Raw genomic sequence first — 21,942 nt, 5'->3', positions numbered from 1 at the left:
TCAGGAAGCTTTACTAGTAGAACCAACGTGTGGGAGAAACTGAAATGAAACGTTCACCAAATCTTTGGGCGCGTTAGCTTTTTCATTAATGCTCCCAGAGGTAAACTTTGAGAACACATTATATTCAGAACTGCCTGGGAAGTCTCCCCCGTAAGTATCCCAAACTCTGTGCGTCTATGCCTAGAGACGTTTCACAGGCAGAAAACTCGACACAAAGAATTTCCCAGGAAATACAGGAACCTGCCCCCCCTTACCAACTTCCAGGCCCTTTGGTCTTGGGTTGCACTGCTTGTATCCTTGACAGCTCCTGAGCTCCATGAGTTGTACGTGTAGCTGATTCAAAATGCCCCGTTCCACCGTGTGCACTGTGTTTGTGAGCTGCGGACCAAGATGCCAGGACAGGAAAGGTAAGCTCAGGTTCTGGCTAGTTTATTGTCAACAAACTGCATTACATGAAAACGTATCGACCTACCTGATAAGGATCTGTATTCATATCAAAATACTCCAAAAAGCCAGTGGCGAACTCACAGAAGAGAAAATTATGTGTCTCGTTAACCGTGCGCAAGCACCAGTAGGTGTTGTTGTTAGAACTCGTGCAGGCACAGAAAGATCCCACTGTTGGTAAAAACAGAACAACAAAATGAAAAGAATGAAAAAACAAAAAATGGAGGCAGGCTAGCCATTCTACCATTTCCTTATCTTTATACTGAAAGGGGCACGTTTTCTGTCTTGTAACTACTGTGTGGTTGGATGTTAAAAAAAATTATATTTTCTCCCATCTAAAGAATTTGCTGTGGGAAGAGGTGGAAGATGGGAAAAACAGTGGCAATCTATGATCGTGAATACAGACTGAAGGCCAAGGTGAGGTTTTAGGCACATTAGTTTGCCCCCCACCGTCAGGCAATGGTCTCTGAGGGCGAGTGAGTGGAGAATGGGAAGGAAATGATCAGAACTTTTATTTCTGGTTATTCTTACCTTTTCTTAAAAAAGGAAAAAAAATAGTTGCATAGTACAGAGATGGACCTGGTGCCCTTGCTTGTTCTCTGTGTCATGGCCACACCTCAAAAATGGTGCACAGAAAGAGGGGATTATTTGTGATCTTTGTAGCAACTTTTTTTTTTTAAAGATTTATTTATTTGCGAGAGAGAGCGCACACGCATGCGCGCGCGTGTCGCAGGGAGGGGCAGAGGGAGAGGGAGAGAGAATCTCAAGCAGACGCCACGCTGAGCGCAGACCCCAACTCAGGGCTCAATCTCACGACCCTGAGATCACGACCTGAGCTGAAACCAAGAGTTGGACACTTAACTGACTGCACCCACCCAGGTGCCCCAACAGTGTTTTAACATGAAATGGGCTATGACCATGAACATGTTTTGTACCATGCAGAGGTTCACTGGTTAACTGGTGGAAAGTATATAAAACAGATGTCAAATTAAAACAAAACAAAACAAACTACCTGATCTTTTATAGAAAGGCAGTTTCCAAATTTGTTGACCTTGTCTAGCAAATATTTTTAAAACAATTGGGATAGGCACACTTAATGAGCATTCAATGTTCATTATGTACTTTGCATGTATTAACCCATTTCATCCTTAAAAGAACCTTAGAGACAGAAATTATGTTATTCCATTTTACAGATGGGAAAAATGAGGCACAGAGAAGTTAAGTAATTTATCCAAGGCCACACAGTTGACGAGGGGCAGCATTAGGGGTCTGGCTAGAGGGTATACTCTCTCTCTCTCTTTTTTTTAAAGATTTTATTTATTTATTTATTTGAGAGAGAGAATGAGCGAGAGAGCGAGAACACAAGCAGGGAAGGGCAAAGGGAGAGGAGAAGCAGACTCCCTGATGAGCAGGGATCCTGATGACAGACTTGATCCCAGGACCCTGGGATCATGACCTGAGCTGAAGGCAGATGCTTAACCAACTCAGCCACCAATGTGCCCCTAGAGGGTATACTCTTAACCATTACATGCTACTTAACCCCCTATCCAGTATCTTTTTTTTTAAGATTTTATTTATCTATTTGAGAGACAGAGAGAGTGAGAAAAAGAGAGAGGGAAAGAAGGAGAAGCAGACTTTCTGCTGAGTAGGGAGCCTGACTCAGGGCTTGATCCCAGGACCCTGGGATCACGACCTGAGCTGCAGACGCTTGACTGACTGAGCCACCCAGGTTCCCCCCCCATCTAATATTAAATACACTATCCCCTTAAGCTGAAAAAATGTTTTAAACAATGAATGAGAAATTTTTTCAAATTTTGTTTTAATAGAGTTTTTCGAGCATAAAACGGTTCACAACAAAACTGAGCAGAAGACACAGAGACTTTCTAGAGACTACCCCATCTCCACAGATGCCCAACCTTCCCCATTATCAACATCCCTCACAACAGTAATGCATCTGCGACAGTTGATGAACCTACATTGACACATCATCACCCAAAGTCCATAGCCTACATTAGGGTTTGCTCTGGGTGTTGTATGTTCTATGGGCTTTGCCAAATGTATAATGCCACGTATCCACCAGTATAGTGTCATACAAAGTAGTTTCACTGCCCTAAAGATCCACTTTGCTCCATCTATTCATCCTTGCCCCACAGAAATGATATTTCAGATTGTTGTGTTTCCTGTGCCCCAGCCCAGAACTTGGTGGGGAATGGACCCCCGCAACCTGAATGATCCTCAGGGATCCTCACGCCCCAGTTTAGGGAACAAGATTAAAAGTGAAATGCTATGAGTTTAAGAGTTCACTTGGCCTTGAAGTGGCAGGAAATGAAAATGCAAACTTGGCACTGAAATCAAAAAGCATCCGAATGGACAGATAAAACAAAAGTCTTCAGAGATAGGTCCCAAAACCCCAAGAATGGTCTTGGGTTCCTGGAGTCTCCAAATCCCACTTTGAGAAACACTGCCCCAGGTGGTATCCTGGGATCTTTTCAATGAGAAGATTTGTAGTTTTAGCTACTCCTTGGGATGGTAAGCCTTCAATCAGATGATGTGTCACAAAAATTTAGGGCACTATTCCTAGATAACCTCAGTTAATACTGTGCATAGGCCACTAAAGCACATGTAAGTGTGAATTTTAAAAACGTACAATCGTTGGGGCACCTGGGTGACTCAGTTGGCTAAGTGTCCAGCTCTTGATTTTGACTCAGGTCATGATTTCAAGGTCCTGAGATCGAGCCCTGCATTGGGCTCTGCGCTGGGTGTGGAGCCTGCTTAAGATTCTCTCTCTCCCTCTCCCTCTGCCCTCCTGCCAAACGGGCGCTTGCGCTCTCTCTCTCCAAAAAAAAAAAAAAAAAAAAGCGCACAATTGTTATTATTCCATATCATCAGCAATTCCATGTAAAACCGTGTATTTTGTAGAGTCCCTATTCTTTTGTGAGCATGGTGCTAGGTTCCAAAAAGGACTGAGAATTAGAATGCAGCCCCTGCATTGAAGGGGTTTTCACTTCCTTTTATTACACTTAGAGCATGATATGAAATAAAGCAGAAACAAAATCTATTCGAGGTAAGAGTGTTCGTCCATTTATTTAGTTATTTAGTAATAGATATAAGTAAACCCAGTCTTTTTTTTTTAATTAATTAATTAATGTATTTATTTGAAAGAGAGAGAATGAGAGATAGAGAGCACGAGAGGGAAGAGGGTCAGAGGGAGAAGCAGACTCCCCGTCAAGCAGGGAGCCCGATGTGGGACTCGATCCCGGGACTCCGGGATCATGACCTGAGCTGAAGGCAGTCGCTTAACCAACTGAGCCACCCAGGCGCCCTAAGTAAACCCAGTCTTATTGGGTAGGGACTCTGCCAGGAGCTGGGCAGTATGTGAAATAACACCATCAGGAGAAACACCCAGGGCGAACTTGGCATTTCCAAATAAAATACAAAAACAAATTTCCAAAGAAAACTGTAATTTTTGGCAAGATCATTCTAGTTGCCAGTACAGAAAATAATATGATGCTCTCCTCTTGAATCATTCCAGATCCCTGGTTTCATGCTGCTGAAGCCCTAGTCTTAGTAACTGTAGTGTGAGGTGCTGTCTCTCTGCATGGCGGCAGTTACTGGCAACTCAGATGAGGTGACGGATGTTAACTGAACTTACTGTGGTCATCATGTCGCAATACACAGAAGTCAGGTCATTATGTGGTACACCTTGAACTTATACAGTGCTGTGTGTCAATTATATCTCAATAAAACTGGGAAAAATATTTATTTTTTTTAAAGATTTTATTTATTTATTTAGAGAGCACGAGTGGGGGGAGGGGCAGAAGCAGAGGGAGAGTCTCCGTGCTGAGTGAGGAGCTCCATGTGGGGCTGGATCTCACAACCCTGAGATCGTGACCTGAGCCAAAACCAAGATTCGATGCTTAACCCACTAAGCCACCCAGGCACCCCAAAACTGAGAAAAATATTTTTAAAGCAAAACACCCGCAAACCAAAAACCACACAATACTTACAGTTCCAGAATGGGGCCGTCTGCCAGTGGTTGTTGTCGTGGGTGAAGCAGGTGAGGCCAGGGAGACTGCATTCCTCCCCCTTCCTCTGGCGTTTCTTCTCCTTCCTCTCCTTCTTCCTCCTACGGTTCTCCTTGAAAAGCTGCAGCTTGCTGTCTACTTCTTGCGCAGCTTCCCTGTTCCAACGGAAGGGATGTGTTCATGGTCAGAAAGCACTTTCCCAATGAAAAATACTATCATTGTTACGAATCTCACACAAATAGGCAGACACACAATAATAGATGACTTATTTTTCACAGAGGGCCTTGAACTATAATTGGCAAGAGTGAAGACAAACTCATGAAGTGACAACTCTCTTAGAATTTTACTGAGCCTGGAAGGATCAACATTTTCTTCCTTATTTACATGGAAACACTGGTGGAAATAAATGTCAACATGAATCCATGGATCCCGCTAGCCACAGCATTTGGACAAATGGCTTAACTCCGTGGGGACTCGGTACTCATCAGCCATAAAGTCAATAGTTAGCAGGGTTAGATGACTTGGAAAGAATTTCCTTTTGTTATTATTTTGTTTTTTCCATAAAGGGCTCAATTTTTGTTGAGGCTCAAAACTAAATCCCCTTCACATGCAAATTTTACTGTTATTTTAAAAATATGTATATTTCTCCCAACGTTCAGTATTCAGCACGATTGCAGACTACTCTATGGAACACACCAACCTAATCAAGACGGTCCCATTTCCCAATCACTGTTCATAAAAAGCAGTGCATAGAATAAAATCCAGTTACCATCCCATACATCGACAGAAAACACACGTAGAATTAGAGCAGAACTCCTCGTGTCTCCCCCTCAAGGATTCCAAAAGCATCCCCATAGTCTCTTGGCAAGGTGTGGGCTTTGTTTTCAACTTCTTGAGCTCTGTGTCCTCCTGGCTAAATCTGCTTGCTTGGAAGCAGCACCACTTGGAAGACAGGGGTCCCTACTACATTTCAGAAGTGCCCAGTGGACAGTCCTCCACTCCCAGCAAATGCGGAAAACAGAGACTCACTTACTTGAATGGGTGGAGATGACTCTTCACCTTCTCTTGCTTTTTTACACCTTTTTCTTTATTATAATAGCTACGGGCAAGAAGATTAAAAAGTGAGTCTTCGTAGTCTCACATTGGATCAGACAGTTCACTTTATTTTATTTTGTTTTTAAAGATTTTATTTATTTATTTGAGAGAGAGTGAGAGAGAGCAGAGCAGGAGGGAGGGGCAGAGGGAGAAGCAGACTCCCCGCTGAGCAGGGAGCCCGATGTGAGGCTCAATCCCTGGACCCTGGGATCATGACCTGAGCTGAAGGCAGACGCTTAACCAACTGAGTCACCCAGGCGCCCCGACAATTCACTTTATAAACAGAAAGAAGAATAGAAGGCAAGTGATTACTTTAACTATCTTAGCTTAATGGGGATTTTTAACCTTCACCTTAGGTTTAGGACATATTTCATTAGACCAAGAGTTTAGGTCATTACAGTATATGATAACAAATTCAGTTTCTACTGGTATAAGAGAGAAACAAGCCCAGTGCTTATCCCTGGAGCTTGTGGAAACACAAGTTTGGAAGTAAGGCCACGAGGTAGCTGCACACTCACCTCTGTTTGCTACAGGCACATTCCTCTGGCTTTCTCCTTTTTAGGTGTCCTCTCACTTCTCTTAAATTCTTAATTTTGTCTTGCAAGGCTTCAATCTGGAAGACACATATTTGAACAATGACATTTGAAGATCAGGATTTCCTATGCCGGGTGCCCCTCTTTTCACCTTGTTTTCTGTGTTCCGTAATTCCAGCTATTCTGCTGAGATGATAATTAACTTGGAAAGAAACTGAGCACAGAGTATGTCTGTCACGATGTTCCTGAGGATGTGCTGTACATAAACATTAACAGATGCCTCACTTACGACTGGATCATTTCCTCATGGAGATTTCAACAGGTCATCGAGCCAATCCCCACTACTTTTTCTCACACCCTATTTTGTTTTCAGGCAGGTCGATCACTACATCCCCAGGGAAAGATAAATACCTTGCTACCCTATTTTTCACATAATTGTCATTGCAAAAAAAAAAATGAAGTGGACACACAGCGAGCCCCACCAGTCACCGGGGGGCTGGTGAGCCGAGTTTGCATTTGGAAGACACCTTCCAATCGTGCAGCCGTGGCTAACCTCTTTATCAATGTATGCCTTGTGGTCCTTCCAGGCTCTGGCCGATTGATATAGTTCTCTCTCACAGTGGATTGTATCATTCGGAAGAATAAAGCATCTGCAAAAGCAAACAAACCAAAAACATTAGAAATAGGTTTATATGCGAATATTTGTTTAAACCCATTAGAAATAGCAAAGGGAAAATAATTGTCTTCTAAACTCTTAATTTGGAAGCAAGCAGTAGTTTGAAGTTGAGCCATAGACAAGGAAGGATACGTGGGAATGTCTCTTGGCCAGCCGGCTGGGGTAAGGATGGTGTCAGAGAGAGACCCTTACTAAGATCCCATTTCATAGCAACGTTCAATATTCACGTCCCCAGGAACAGCTACCACCAGAAAACTGTAGTGTTGAGAGTCTCATCAACTACTGTAGGGGAAATGGAAGTTTCCACAGTTATAATGGAAGTAAGTTGTCTGATTAGAGCAATGCAGTTAGAAGGGGGTTATTTATCCCATTCGTTTTGTTACAAAGAGCCTGCCTCAAGTATCCCATTCAGTTTGAAGCAAAGAAACAGCCCTAGGGATAGAGAAAAGTTGGGATAAAGGGTCGATCGAGACTGAAAGAGACACAAATCCTGATCTAAGTCTCCTAGTGTATAACTCTAACAACTATAGTTGACCTTGGAACGACAGGCTGGAACCGCATGGGGTCACATATAGGTAGATTTTTTTTTTTTGGATAAACACAGCCAGTACTGTATATATATTTTCTCTTCCTTATGGTTTTCTTAATAACACTGTTTCTCTGACTTACTTTATCATAAGAATAAGTATATGATATATATAAAATATGGGTTAATCGACTGTTTATGTTATCACTAAGGCTTCTGGTCAGCTCTAGGCCACTAGTAGTTAAGTTTCTGGGGAGTCAAACACTATACGTGGATTTTCAACTGTGGGTGTGGGGGAAGGGTCTCTCTCCCCAACCCCTGCCTTGTTCAAGATCAACTGTACAGGCACGAGAAGACCAGTCCCAAAGATAAAAATCCTGCCAGAGGTCATGATACCAGGCCTCCCCAAAGTGATGGAATGAGAGAGAGGAAAAAACTTTGCTAATAAATTCAGAAGAAAATTTTTCTCTATCAAGAGAGTAGCTGGATTTTGGAAGGAAATGGAGAACCAAGGTGGTTCATTACAGTTGTGGGATAATCGCCTCCTTCCCTGTCTCCACGACTCCCGAGACCCTCCGCGCTCTCTGGGATCTGCCCTGGTTAGTTAGGTGTTTCTGCATCTTATGTCCATTTCCAACACATCCCACCTCTCTGGAAGCTTCTCTAGGACCCACAGTCTTTCCTTGGGCTACGAGTATACAACTGCTCTGAGCCTCTACAGTGACAGTCATGGTTTCCATCTGTTCCCTAGACTCCCACAAAGGTAACTGTTCAAGGGCAGAGCTCCATGCCTGCTAAGTTAAGATGTGACAGAACCGGGGCGCCTGGGTGGCTCAGTCATTAAGCATCTGCCTTCGGCTCAGGTCACGACCCCGGGGTCCTGGGATCGAGCCTGCATTGGGCTCCCTGCTCATGGGAAGCCTGCTTCTCCCTCTCCCACTCCCCCTGCTTGTGTTCTCTCTCGCTGTGTCTCTCTCTGTCAAATAAATAAATAAAATCTTTAAAAAAACCCACAAACATGTGACAGAACCACTCTAGCTAAATTCCCAGCTGATCAGCCTTCATGTGAAACCCAACCCAAAGCATGTGTCCAAATGTACGACTGTTTGGACTCCCCCTTGCTTCTTTAAAAATCCCAGTTGTTCTGTAGGCCAGCCTCCGGACCCTGTATGGCTGAGTGATAACACTTTTGATAAAGAAGCCAAACAGGGATAATGCGGAGGGGGGCATGACTGGGAATTCAGCCGCCGTGAACACCTAAAGCCTTCCTACTTGTGAGTCACTCGGACGGAGGTGGGCAGGCCCAGGGCATTGTCTCTGTCTGCCAGCATCACGTCCCCGTCGCCGGCAGCCTGGGCACCTCCGGGCCTCCTGTGGCCTTCATCATGGCGCTTGGCAATGTTTCTCGGTCGCAACGCTTGCAATTCCTCTTCTTCCAGGTTTATGTCATATATTTCGCCTTCAAATTCGACTGACAAGGAACGTGTTTGCCGGGTATGGACAAATCTGGGCTTGTACTCTGGAAATAAGGGAAGACACATTAATATGGACGTCCAGGTGTAGTTTAGGAGGGAGGAAAGGCACCACCTGGCTCAGTGAGCATTCTGGGAAGTGCAAGCAGTTTAAACTGCATTGTGGAGGGGCTTTGGGGAGCTGCGGGCAGCCCACTGGGATTCACGTTGGGAGGGCTGGGCTCTTCTTTGAGCTTGGGTGCTGCATAGCAGCATGGTGGATGGCATGCTCCCCTGGGCCTCAGTCCTTTGTCCCCAGTGGGGGGTACGTCTGAGGGATGTCTAAGTTCCTTTCCACTCACAGCAGGCTGTGAACTTCCATACTGCATTTTCAACGTGAACTGCTAAGGCAGTTTGTTTGGATAAAACTATATTCCCAATTATGGTACTAATCATAATAGTGACTATCATTGATTGGGCTTTTGCTATGTATTATTCACCTCATACTTATCTCTGATCCATGATCTTGGAAGACCTGTTTTATTATAATAAATTCTCATATTAAAAAAACTTATTAGATAGAACAGGCTCATAAATTTGGTGTGATGATTCTTAAGGATGGGAAAACTGAAGCTCTGAATGCTACCTACATTTTGCAAGGTTATGGAGCCAACAGCTGTGGGAACTAGGACTCTAATCTACCAGATTCTAAAGGCTGCAGTCTTTCCACAACACTGGGCTGTTTTTTTTAAAAGGGTAAATGCTCTCGATAGCTTCTATTTGTACAAAGAATAGAGAAAAATTAAATTTTGCAAATGCTTTTTATCAGCCATCTGACTTTTAATATCTGGCAGATGGAGGGCAATGCCAGGGGGAGGCCAGCATGTTTTCTGGTCACCGTAGACCGTGCTCAGGCTCATAGTGTGTTAGACAAGAGTGCAAACCTTGGCCCCTCCTTATCAGAAGCATTTTGGCTCCGAGGGGGCATACTCACGGGGCCTTTTTTCTCCAGCCTGCTGCTAAAATAGGAAGAAGGGGAGCACCCAGGGTGTGGAATTAGAATCACGCTCGCCACGGGATCCCGCTGTGATGGCAGTTTCCAGAAGAGGAAAGGCCTCTGTGACAGTCACCAGGCCCCTGAGTGTGCTCACGAGCAACTTCTGCCTTCAGATATGTGAGGTTCCACGTGCTTTGAAAAAGCGGCCCCAGACATCTCCAGTTTGTGCTCAATGTTGAACAAAATCAGTGTTTATGGTCACTGCTGTGGAGTGACATCTAACCTCTGGGGAGAGAAGAGGCTGCCCCTTCCTCCAAGCCCAACAATGGTAATCAGCTTCCGTTAAGGGAGAGTGTCAGGAATCTTTGTCCCTTTTTGGCTTTCCATTTGATATCTTTGTGTGACTTATTAAACCTGGCACTTTCTCTCTGGGAGGAAAAAAAAAAATCTCTCAAATCAATCATTCTCAGCCTTCGGGTTATGGATTCACACGGATTCCCTTAAGAGTGTGTTGAAAGTTAGGGACATCCAGAAAAAATGTGCACATGCACACAGAATAGACTTATCATTTTGGATAAAATGTTAGAAGGCTCACGATCCCCTAAAATCCATCTGCGGGGTCCAGGATAAAAAAGCCAGTGCTGAGAGCTTCTATTGTTCTAGTGATTGATTTGATTTCCTAATTTACAACGTGGGGGGCACCTGGCTGGTTCAATCCGTAAAGCACGTGACTCTTGATCTTGGGGTTGTGAGTTCAAACCCCATGTTGTGTGTACAGCCTACTTAAAAAAAAGTGACACAGAAAATATATCTTACTCATTTCCAAACCAGTATAGAAAAGAATTGCCACAGAAATGAGTCACTTTTCCTATTCTGCCACTAGATGGCACTAGACTCTCATTCTTTTATGGAAGGTGCCAGACGGTTTTCCCATCTGTATAATCCTAGGAATTTCATAGTTGCCTGATAGAATTTTAATAAAGAAAATGCTAGGCAGTGCTTTTCATATTGAATTTGACTAGTTTGACCTTGCCATTCAACCATAACTAAAAAAAAATAACTGTCTTACAACAGATGTACCTTTAAAAAAGTGTTTATGCTTTTCTTATTAAACGCATAAGCAATGAAGTTTTGAATTTTTATTTTCCTCCTTTTTTTTTTTTAAAGCAGCTCAAGGCAGACAAATCAGGACATTAGCATTCATGTAAAATAAAACTAACCTAAACTATACCCTCTGCCCCTAGCCACACCTGTTACCCTTTTATAGTTCTTTCGTGTGTGTGTGTGTGTGTGTGTGTGTGTGTGTGTGTGTGTGTGTGTGTGTATAGTGTGTGTCTGGTGCTTTTACTGAATATATGTTCATTTTATACTTAATTTAAAAATGTCCACAAACCCCAAATTTCAACTTAGCTTTGCTCTTTTAAACAGAACAATCCTTTGCTTTTTGCGCTAAAACTATGCATCGATAAGATCTCAAATGTAGAAGGAGCAAGCCTTTTGTCTCCCTGTTGTCCATTCGCAAAGCACTGTGCCTTCCACTGCGAGAGTCCCTGCTTGCAGCTTACTCGGGGTCCCCTGGTTTCTCAGGAACTGCCTTTGACTCTTCCTCTGGCTTCTGCCTGCACGATAACCCGACTCTCCGCAACTGCATTCTTTGTCTTTGTCAGGGAAGCCGCGAGAGTAGAGGTTCCGCGTGCTCTGCCGGACCGTGAGCAGGTCCCCGGATCCTTTACACTTGTGAATTCGAAGCTTGCCAGAGGTGTCCTCGATGCACTGCCACTTCTGCAAAAGCCAACGTGAAAGCCGGTTACCCATCCCGCTCCAGGTGTTTTTTATTAAGGACTGCTGTCTTAGGTTTTGGAAGCACGGGAAACCCCTTAAAGAGAGCCCAGGAAGAAAGGCAGGCTTTTAAGTGAGCCTGCCATAAGTTGCCCCCTGGTTCCCTTAGCTCCTTCTTTCATTGTAGGCAACTGCAGATGACAACGAAATCACTGGAAATCAGAACCACCTCCATGACACTAGAGCCCAAAATTGATATATAAATCCCCAGTATCCAGACTAAACAGAGTCTTGAACGAAACACATAAAAGCCAAGCCACAGAGCACAGCTGTTGGGGCTGTTTTCGCCAGACCCCTCTTTCTCTGGAAAAACACACTTGGCTGCTTTGGTCTCGGGCCCCAAGTTCCGGCCTCGAACTGGGGAAGAGTGGCACATGAAGAAGACAGAGATGAGTTTAATCGGAGTCTGCCGTGGAGCGGGCCAGCTTTCACATGCCCCAGGCGTTAGCCAACGTGTCAGGTTTTCTCTATGCCTCTTCTATAGCCTTCTACAGATCCTGCATGCCCAGCAGAGCGAGCTGCCCGGGAGGAGACATTGTTCACCTCCCCAAGGGACCAAGCATGGGGGGAGCTGGCCCTGGGTTTTCTCCTTTGAGCCTTCTACCATGCCCTCTGCAGACACTGCAGGCTCAATTCTAGATCAATAGGACCCAGCATTGGCTTCAGTGTCCCCCGCACCCCCCTTGCCCATGCTCCTTGAGTATCAATCTGGCTGAAATAAGAGCACTTCACGAATTTGAGGGCATTTCATGGGATCCTCCATGTCTTTTTTAAAAAATTTTTTATTGTTATGTTAATCACCATACATTACATCATTAGTTCTTGATGTAGTGTTCCATGATTCATTGTTTGTGCATAACACCCAGTGCTCCACGCGGGATCCTCCATGTCTTCCTTAAAGACCTAATAACCTTCCTCTTCCTTTTTCTCTTCCCCTCGCTCGCCCCCTCAAATGGTAGTTTGGGAAGAACACTGACCTCGATTTGAAGCTGACCACGGTTGTTACAACATGCTATCTATCCTGTGGTGTTAGCAAACTTTTGTCTCCGGTTTTCGTTCCATATGTGACTATCACCTGTATACAATTACTTATATTTTTCTTTAAATGGACACATTTCTAAACAGTGGCCAAAGCAAGAGTACCTATAAAATTATGTATTTGTTGTGCCAGTTACATATTTTTAATAAATAAAAAATTATCGAATAAAAGATGGTTTTCCCTGCACCACACAAAATGATCTCAACAGCCCCTCTCCTTGTACCTGCACCATCCCTTGGGTTACATTTTCATCTCAAAGTGACCTAATGCAAGGTAAAGTTTAGTCAAGGATCCCAGATATGTTGGTCAGCAGACAAATGACCCTCGTGTACAGAATGGGGTGCGACTATTCACAGTGGACCGAGGTGCAGAGTCTTGGCTTACTTTCTCTTACTGGAGCCATATGCCCTCAGTCAATGTTGAATTATCAGAGCTGCCTGGCACCTCTACCATAGAGTTCCTGAATCCCTGGTTTCTAGCGCTTGTGCTTTGATCTTGCTTTAGCCCCCACACACTCTTGGTGCTATTGCATTTGGTTATTTCGAGCCATGTCAGGTTACAATCTTCTTTTTTGACTTGACCAGCATATCTTGAATGTCCATCATTTCCATTCCAAGCAGACTCAAGAGACAAGGCAACTAATTCTATTTGCGAAGCCATGAAAAAGCAACACAGACAAGAACAGTCGAAGACTCACTAAGTTAGAGATGATTGAACTAAAAAAACAAGTAAAGTCAACTTGATTAGGCACTGGGGAGTTATGGGAGCTCAGTGGTTCTCACACACGGCTGAGCACTGGGAGTTTCAAAAGCTCTCCTGGTCATTTTAATGTGCAGTTGGGGTTAAGAACAATTGATTTCAATTTGCAACTGGTTACTGGACCTTTTTGCAGCTGGAACCCATGGCAGAGGCAAAAGAGATATATTTAGGTCTAAGTAGCTCAGGTGGATGAATCTTTGAGAGGGATGTACGCATGTTGGGGTGTAGGTAGGCAAAGGATGCGGTGTCTAGAAATGTACTGATGTAATCAGGTCAGAAGATGACTCCAGCTGAACAGAGGAACACTACCAGCTTGTCTCTACAGGCAGGACCATGTGCTTTCTGTAAGAGTAACTAGTTTTCCTTCCTTTCTCCCCACAGTCAGCTGACAAGTGAGAGAACTTAGTCTTTGTAAAGGTTGAGCAGAAAGTCGTGTGTGGCCTGCTCCATGGTTCTGCCATTCACTGTGGAGACCAGTGGTTTTTAAGCCTGGGTTTGTAGCACTTCCAGACACGTCCCATTAGCTCAAGGAGGTGCCATGAGATTCTCAAAAAAAAAACTCTCAGAAACTGATCTACAACTCCATTGGGGAATAACTATATGCCCTACGGAATTCCTGCTGACAAGAAGTGTCAGCAAAATAATTCATAAGCTTTTACAGCTCTGAAAAGTTTGGGAATCCGTGGTGCTTGAGTGTCATTCCAGATTTGAATTTGGCTACATCCAGATGCTTTAAGACTTGTCCATCTATCTAGGTAATCTCTAACTCCAGTGTTCAAAAACTAAGAGTTCACTACTTAATGCCTATGGTAGCAAAAGAAATGGCCAGTGGGCCCAGAGTTTACTTACAGCCTAGTAGCAGCTTAGGAAGTGCCCTATTTTCTATAAGAGAAAAATACGGTTAACTTTATTCTTGAAAAATAATGGCCTTCTGTCTTTTGTGGCTCGAATTTATTTCAATTTTAGTACAAACATTAATTTTTAAAACACATAACTACAGTGAAAACCTTTCTTAGTTTTATAACCACGATGCATTAAAAAAAAGGACAAAAAAACCTCTACATTTTTTTTTTTTTTTTTTGGCCTGGAAGACCTGAGGTGACAGGTAGATTCCTCTAGAACAGAAAGTGTAGGCAGAATTTTTAGTGATTTGGTCTATCTGGAATCCAACCTGCATTTCCCCATTAGCCAAATTCCTCACTAATGGCCTATGGGGCAGAGATGAGGGAAGTGGTGTTCTTTCCTGAAGAGATGAATTAAACCAAACCTGAGATCTGGCACCATCCCGGGCACTGATGATGTATCTCACAAACTAAATATGCATACATATGTGAATGCATGCGTATGTACACACACGCATAGACCCACATATACTGGATATATACATACCCCGATACACATTCTTAAATAAAACAAGAGCAACCGAGAAAAATGCCAATGGTTTTCTATACCGTGGACCCTCTGAACAAGCCGTAGACCCTATTAGATAGAGTAATTAGCGAGCAGCTTTGAAATCTTCGTAGTGGCAAGCATACTAGGAATTTTAATGAAATGTAATTACTGCACATTTGCCACAGTCATTTTGGGGTTTGATATCATGACAATTTTTATGGCTGAGCAATAAACCCTTGAAATTACTGCAACTACCATGGTCGCCTGACTTAGAGAGTTGACAGAGGGAGGCGAAGGAAGAGAGCTTTCAGGGAATTGTTCTGAAACTCTTGCCTCAAGCCACTTAAATGCTCAAAAGAAAGAGAGGAGATGACTTGGCATTGCAGAAAAGCTGCAGCGATCAAATGGGAGCCCGGACCCAGCGAGGCATCTGCTCATGGCACACGGGCTCAGCCTCCGAGACGCGCTTTGTTAAGCAAGAACCCACGCCGAGATACAGCTATCTACTGGCCCCCTCTTATCTACGCTCTTGAAGTTTATCAGCAAATCGGTTAACTGCCAGATCCGACCGTCTCCATCTTCCCCGACCACCCGCCCCATCTGTAAATTCCCTTGCCACTTTGTGGGACATCATCTCAATTTCTTCTCCTGCCTCTCTGACTCCGTCTGTGCCAATCACTTCACGCACATTCATTCCACAGCGATTTCTGCATGCGTTCGGCGAGCGAGGGGCTCGATAAAACTATTTAAATAATTTTGTAAGTTATTAGGATTTCGTTTTAGCCTTTCCAACCACACTGGAATTTGGAATTAAAGGCAAGGACCATGTCTCATACTCCTGAATTGTTCCCTGAAGTTAGCTCAGCATCAGATCACTCTGTTTAGTAATCATGTCTTAGTAGCTTTGATTGGTTGTATGTGTTTATATGTAAAAAACACGTGATGAAGAAGATTCGTCCTGCACACAAGGATTCATGTGTGCAGCTCGTTTGGTGGAATCAAACCTAATGAGAAATAGGACAAATGCCATTCAAACAATTTCCTTAAACACCATCTTTATCACCATTATTATCATCATCTATGGAACTCTTACCTGATGCCAGGTACTGGTCTAGAGCACTTTATATAATTATCACTACAACCTACAGTGCTACCATAATTCATTTATTGGAGTAGGATTTTGTAGCGGTGAATATCACCTATATTCCTCCTGGGACTTGAGGATGGCATTTTATATCCATATGGATGTGGCTCAGTGGCAAAAGTCTGGACTTACAAGCTAGAAAAATCTGGATTTGAATATCAGCTTTCTCACATCTCTATATGTCCTTGAGCAAGTATAAAATGTTCTGTGTTAAATGTCTAGGACAATATTAGATGCAGATAGACTGGTTACTTCCCTTTCCTGAAGTAACTACTAGATAATTGTGATAGTGTCTACATTGTCAATTGCATATATTTCTCAGGTTGATCAAGAATGTTCTATGTTCTTATTTATGCCGACTTATGCCCATATTCATGAGCAAGAAACAAAAAATTTGGTTACAACACACAGGGATTATTTCTTCATTATTATATGTCTTATTATGTGGATTTGGTCGTAATGCAGGTCAAATCATGTTCTCTGAAATATAACAACTATACAGTAATTTTCAGATAACCTGATTATCCCTCGGGCCAGTACCAACATCATGAAACAGTTGCCTGCCTGTGGACGTGTATTTAGAATTTTCCTCAACACTGGGAATATAAAAATACCATATAAACATCCTCGTTCATATTGCCACTTAGCTGAAGCCATTGTCAAACTTTCTCACCAATATAAGTAGCGTTACTTGTGCTGAGGAGATTTATGTCCTGTCTTCTTTGAGATGAGGTGAGATGGGAGAGAGGGGAGGGAAAGTGGAAAGGAAAGAGAAATAGAAGAAAATGTTTCCTCCTTTAGATTTTCATCTGGATAATCCTTCGTAAAAGTCAATAATGGAAGGTTGAAAGAAGTATTGTTCTTGCAGTTTGGGGAAAGCAAAATTGGTACACTGACCTTGGCCAACAAGTGATAGCCAGTATCTGTCGAGTGCTTATTACGTGCCAGGTACTGGTTCAGATGTTTAATACACTTACCTCTTATAATCTTTACTGCAACCCTCTGAGGCAGATGCTATTATTATGCCCATTTTCAAGATGAAGAAACTGAGGCAGAGTTAGACTAAGTAACTTGCCCATGGTCACGTAGCAAGCAAGCAGTGGACCCAGGATGAAATCCCAATTGACTAGAACCCCAATAAAAAAGAATGGTTTGGGGTAGAAGATGAGGCTTCCAGTTTGCCTTGGCGGAGGGACTAGAATTTGGGAAGGCAGAGGCAACAGCTTACACGCAGAGAGAGCGAATGCTCTGTTAATGAGCAGGGAGGAGGGGATCCTGCCCTGAGCAGGCTGTGTTCCGGAGCAGTGGCAAACAAGAGCATAAATTAAATCGGGTGTGGCCACATTAGGTAGTTTACAAGTAAAATGGCCTTATGTTTGTCTTTTTCTGACTTGTTTGGGACATCATTAAATATGGTTTGGCATTTAAGCCTGCGGTTTGTATTCTGAAAAATGCACAGAAGCCAAACCACTGAGATGCACAACTATTCGGAAATGTCCTTCAGTGCAGGTTGAAGCGGGGAGGCTTTGAGGCTGGGCCATCCATGCTGAGCTCCATGCAGACAAGTGTTCAGCCAGAGGGTGGCATTGGGGCTCGGTCCTTTTGGCCCGCCCTCTGGAATAAGGAGCGCCGTGGGGAAGTGTCTATGAGCCATGCTGAAATTTTAACCAGGGCTCAGTGAGTTTCTGGAAACAGGCTGTCAGTTCCTGGCAAAGTTGCCAGGTCTTACTGGTAAATGCCTTTTATTCCTGCTCTGCAGCTGGTCACAAAAGGTCAAGGGATCTATGGTCAGAGGGATAATTTTGGGATGAGAACATAAATCCTGGAGCTAAACCAGTACATTGAACAAGCTACATTCTAATTTCACAAGTAGTATCCGCTTGCTTGATCTGGGGTTCTTTAAACAAATCTTTGATCTCATAATGATACAAATAGTAGAAAGGCAAACAAAATTGCAACGTTGCTGGAACTTAACTCACAAAGGACGTGAAATTTGCTTTATCAAAGAAAAAAACAAGCTGGTTTTTTTCAAATGACAGAGAATATATAAAATGTACTCCAAAATTGAATGCCTAGGGAATTTCTCTTTTATGTAACTCCTAGTTAAGGAGTCAATATCTATACCTAGAAAACGAAAAATATAGTAACGCTTTCCTGGCATGGATGATTCTCAGTCCTGGCTGCTTAAAAGAATCATGCAGGAGCTTGAAAAAAATCCCTGATGTCTGGGTCTCATCCCCAGCGGTTCTGTTTTCCTTTGTCTGGAGTGAAGCTTGAACATCAACATTTGTGAAGCTGCCTCTGTGATTCTGATGTGCAGTCTTGTTTGGGAACCACACTTCCCTAGATGCTGTGAGTGGGTCCTAAGCTCCATGGTTTCAGCCAGACAAATGCCATTTATAATTTCAAAGAGAAAATCTACTATGTAACATTTTTATAGAGGCAGCATGTTCTGGGAAAGAAAGGATTAAGCATGGAGTGAAGAGTTGCAGGTTCTGACTTTTGGGTTGTAGCTTAAGTTTTCTGGATCTATATTTCCTTATTAGGAAAAGGATACCATTCAACTGGAAGTTTTTTTTTTTTTTTTTTAAGATTTTATTTATTTATTTGAGACACAGAAATACAGAGAGAGAGAGAGCGAGCATGAGGAGGGAGAGAGGCAGAGGGAGAGGGAGAAGCAGGTTCCCCGTTGAGCCAGGAGCCTGATGCGGGGCTCACTCCCAGGACCCTGGGATCATGACCTGAGCTGAAGGCAGATGCTTAACCATCTGGGCCACCCAGGCGTCCCTCAACTGGAAGATTTCTAAGACTCCTTCCAGTTTCGACATTCTCTGACTCTAGACCTGTGGTTCTTAACTTTGTTAACAAATACAGATGCCTTGGTCTCACCTTTAGACCTATTCATCTGATTGGTTTGGGGGGAGGCTATACGTTGATATTTTCTTTTTTATTTTTCTTTAGAGAGGAGAGGGGCACAGGGAGAGGGAGAACCTTAAGCAGGCTCCACGCCCAGTGCGAAGCCCAATGTGGGGCTCAGTCTGACAACCCTGAGATCACGACCTGAGCCGAAACCAGAATTTGGACGCTTAATGACTGAGCCACCCAGGCGTCCCAACATTGGTATTTTCCAAAGCTGCCCAGGTGATTCTAGGGTGCAGCCAGAATGGAGCATCACTGATGTGTGTTCTTTGTTGAGCCAAAGTCTTTTCAGATAGACGTTGAGATTTGCGTGCGTGCGTGTGTGTGTGTGTGTGTGTGTGTAGTGTGTGTGTAGTGTGTCATATATAAATCTGTACGTGATGTGCTTGGGGGTGTAACGCCAGCAGAGAGAGTGGCGGGAATTCATACTCAGCCTCATATTAATTCAGGAACACAGAAGTAATGCAAACACATATGTCCACGCTGTCTTAATTAGTCCCTGCTGGTTGCTCTGTTCACAAAGTGAAGAAGTATTGCCAAACGTCTGGGATTCCAGCCCATTTTAATTCCCTGTTGCCTTCATAGGAATGAAAAAGCAGGTACGATGGCCCGGAACAGAAATAGCACCCAACATTCACACATTGCCTTATAATTCATCTAGCACTTTACATATATGCTATCACAGAATCCTTTCAAGACTGAGATTAATTTTCTTAGCTTTAGGGATAGAAACCTGAGACTCTTAAGAATGCAGTCCCTAAACACACAACTAAAAAGTAGCGGATGCCAATATTCTAATCCAAACTTTGTGATGTCGTATTTCTCTTTCCTTCATTTACCTCCTTCATGCATCCACACTAACCCTGCCAAACAATCCTTAGGTGACCAGGTATGGGGGTATGGTTGGATGGGGGAAATACATGACCCCTTTGGGGGTTAAAAGTGACGAGAATGTCGCCGATAGTGTGGGTTTTTCTTCTCTATCCCATACAGAGTCAAACCAAAGAGAAGACTGTGTTGTCTTTGAATGCCGGCAGTTAACCTTGGTCAGAGGAAGAGACGCAGGGCACAGGCCAGGTGTGAAATCAGTGTCAAGGGAAGAGAGTAGATTAGAGTTAATTCTAGCCTTAACTGATGTCTTGATCCAGAAAAAACAATCTTATTATTCTGGACTTTTCTCTTCCTTTTTTACAGTCACTGATATTGTAACTAAAAAGATAATCTTCAAAGTAGCCAGATAGAAAAAGCAAAAGGCCAAAACATAAAGATTCTGTAGAACACAACAGAGCTATCAGGTTTGACCCACAGATTCTATAATTGACTTGAAGAGCCTCAAAATTTTCTGGAAGTTCTTGGATTTTTAAGCTATGGTTTGAGCATCACCTATAGAAAGAGATTGCCATCTGGGGTACAGTGTAATTCTCTGTTCTAATAATTCAGGCACTTCTAAAAGAAATTGTTGCTAATATTTTCATATAACCATGTGATATAATCTAAATTCAGACAGATTCATATCGAAATAAAGCAGCAGAGGAGAATTCCAGGGAACTAGATATTAAAGCATTTTGTGGGGTCAAAACAAGTTTAGAAAAATATGAAAAAGCAAAGTGAAGTTCTTAACATAGTTACAGCATTTAGCACAAGAGTGAAGAGCTTGTGCCAAAATGCCATAATCTAGTTTATACTACATTTGCCCTTTAGAACATATATTGAAATTTCAGGGCAAGCCATATGGAGAGGTTTGCAAAATTGTATACTGAAAGGTAGGCAGTGTACCTTATTCTCAAATGGCTATAATGCTTGCTACTTAGAAGGCTAAAATAGTAAAAAAATCACCAATTGGCATGAGATATATTTAACGCCAAACATTTCCAACTCTTGAATAAAAGTAAATTAGTCTATTGAGGCTGGCTTGTAAAAATCATTTTAGAACTACAAAACAATTCTGAGGTTTTAGTTATAATAATACTTAGAGCTTCTTTAAGAAGGATTTGAAGACATCATATTAAAATATAGTGCATAAGTCTAAGCTTCTCCACTAAACACTTGAAAATTAAGACTTACTAGTATGCCACGAGGGCCTGGTTTTATCCCTTCCTTCAACAACCTCCCTCCCCACCTTTTTGTATTTCAAAGGAATCCCTGAGCACAAGAAGTCATGAGGAAATGCAGAAAGTATGAGGATCAAGTTGTTTATTGTGAATGTATCATGAGTATAAATGTGTGACGCCCTACATTTATGAGGCCATTTTAATAACTGCACTATCCATTTCATGTGCCTGATACCCTGTACTGCTATTGGCTAATTGCATGGATATCTTGAGGTCAGATAAATTAAAGAGAAAAAAGGACTCACAAAGATGTGAACTTCTCTTTGCCTCGTTAACGTAACTTACCTTGGAAGGCAGCAAGTGGCCTGAGTTTTTGAATCCTATGATCCTATAACTCATTTGGATTCCAGCTCTGCACTCACCAGCTGCCCATTTATAAATGGGACAGCAGTGCCTACCTCACCGGATGGATGTGAGGCTTAAACTGAGCTAACACATATCAAACTCCATGTACAGAGCTTTATATAAGACAAATGCGTAATAACTATTATTTTTCACTTTCCTTCAGTTTTGTTTCAATGACTTAGGCAGTTCCTCTCTCATGATGATACAATACTTCTTTTAGCTAGCACAGATATTAATCAAGAGTGTTTAAAATAGTTAGTGTTCATATGTTCTCACTTTCCTTAGAAACAGGACTGTGTTAATTCATCACATGGTATTTCTTTAGTTCTTAATAATAATAGTTGGTGTTCTGGGTAGTCCTTAATTCTATAGTAATATTTCTTTTCTTTTTTTTTTAAAGATTTTATTTATTTATTTGACAGAGAGAGACACAGCAAGAGAGGGAGAAGCAGGCTTCCTGCCAAGCAGGGAGCCCGATGCGGGGTTCGATCCCAGGACCCTGGGATCATGACCTGAGCTGAAGGCAGACGCTGAATGACTGAGCCACCCAGGCATCCCTCTTTTTTTTTTTTTTTTGATGTATTTATTTACTTGAGAAAGGAGTGGGTAGGGGCAGGAGGACAGAGGGAGAAACTCAAGCAGACTCC

The 21,942-nt window shown here is 42.8% G+C and overlaps 1 protein-coding gene across 12 annotated transcripts in view; it reads right to left on the bottom strand.

The window, feature by feature from the left end:
• Positions 1–21,942, bottom strand: part of SULF1 (sulfatase 1) — a 175,419-nt gene that overhangs the window by 19,247 nt on the left and 134,230 nt on the right. For all 12 annotated transcript variants that reach the window (XM_073892861.1, XM_073892863.1, XM_025870700.2 and 9 more), the window contains 8 exons: positions 11,313–11,529; positions 8,572–8,818; positions 6,651–6,747; positions 6,083–6,177; positions 5,503–5,568; positions 4,452–4,624; positions 473–615; positions 255–378 (listed from right to left, as the gene is read on the bottom strand). In XM_073892861.1, coding sequence (XP_073748962.1) covers positions 255–378; positions 473–615; positions 4,452–4,624; positions 5,503–5,568; positions 6,083–6,177; positions 6,651–6,747; positions 8,572–8,818; positions 11,313–11,529 — 1,162 coding nt within the window. The remainder of the gene's footprint in view (positions 1–254; positions 379–472; positions 616–4,451; positions 4,625–5,502; positions 5,569–6,082; positions 6,178–6,650; positions 6,748–8,571; positions 8,819–11,312; positions 11,530–21,942) is intronic.

This window comes from Callorhinus ursinus, unplaced genomic scaffold (assembly GCF_003265705.2).
Source record: "Callorhinus ursinus isolate GAN/ISIS: 27379988/994484 unplaced genomic scaffold, GSC_fseal_2.0 scaffold5, whole genome shotgun sequence".
Taxonomy (NCBI): Eukaryota; Metazoa; Chordata; class Mammalia; order Carnivora; family Otariidae; genus Callorhinus; species Callorhinus ursinus.
The sequence above is the reverse complement of the archived record's forward strand: the minus strand, read 5'-3'. Positions and strand labels throughout refer to the sequence as shown.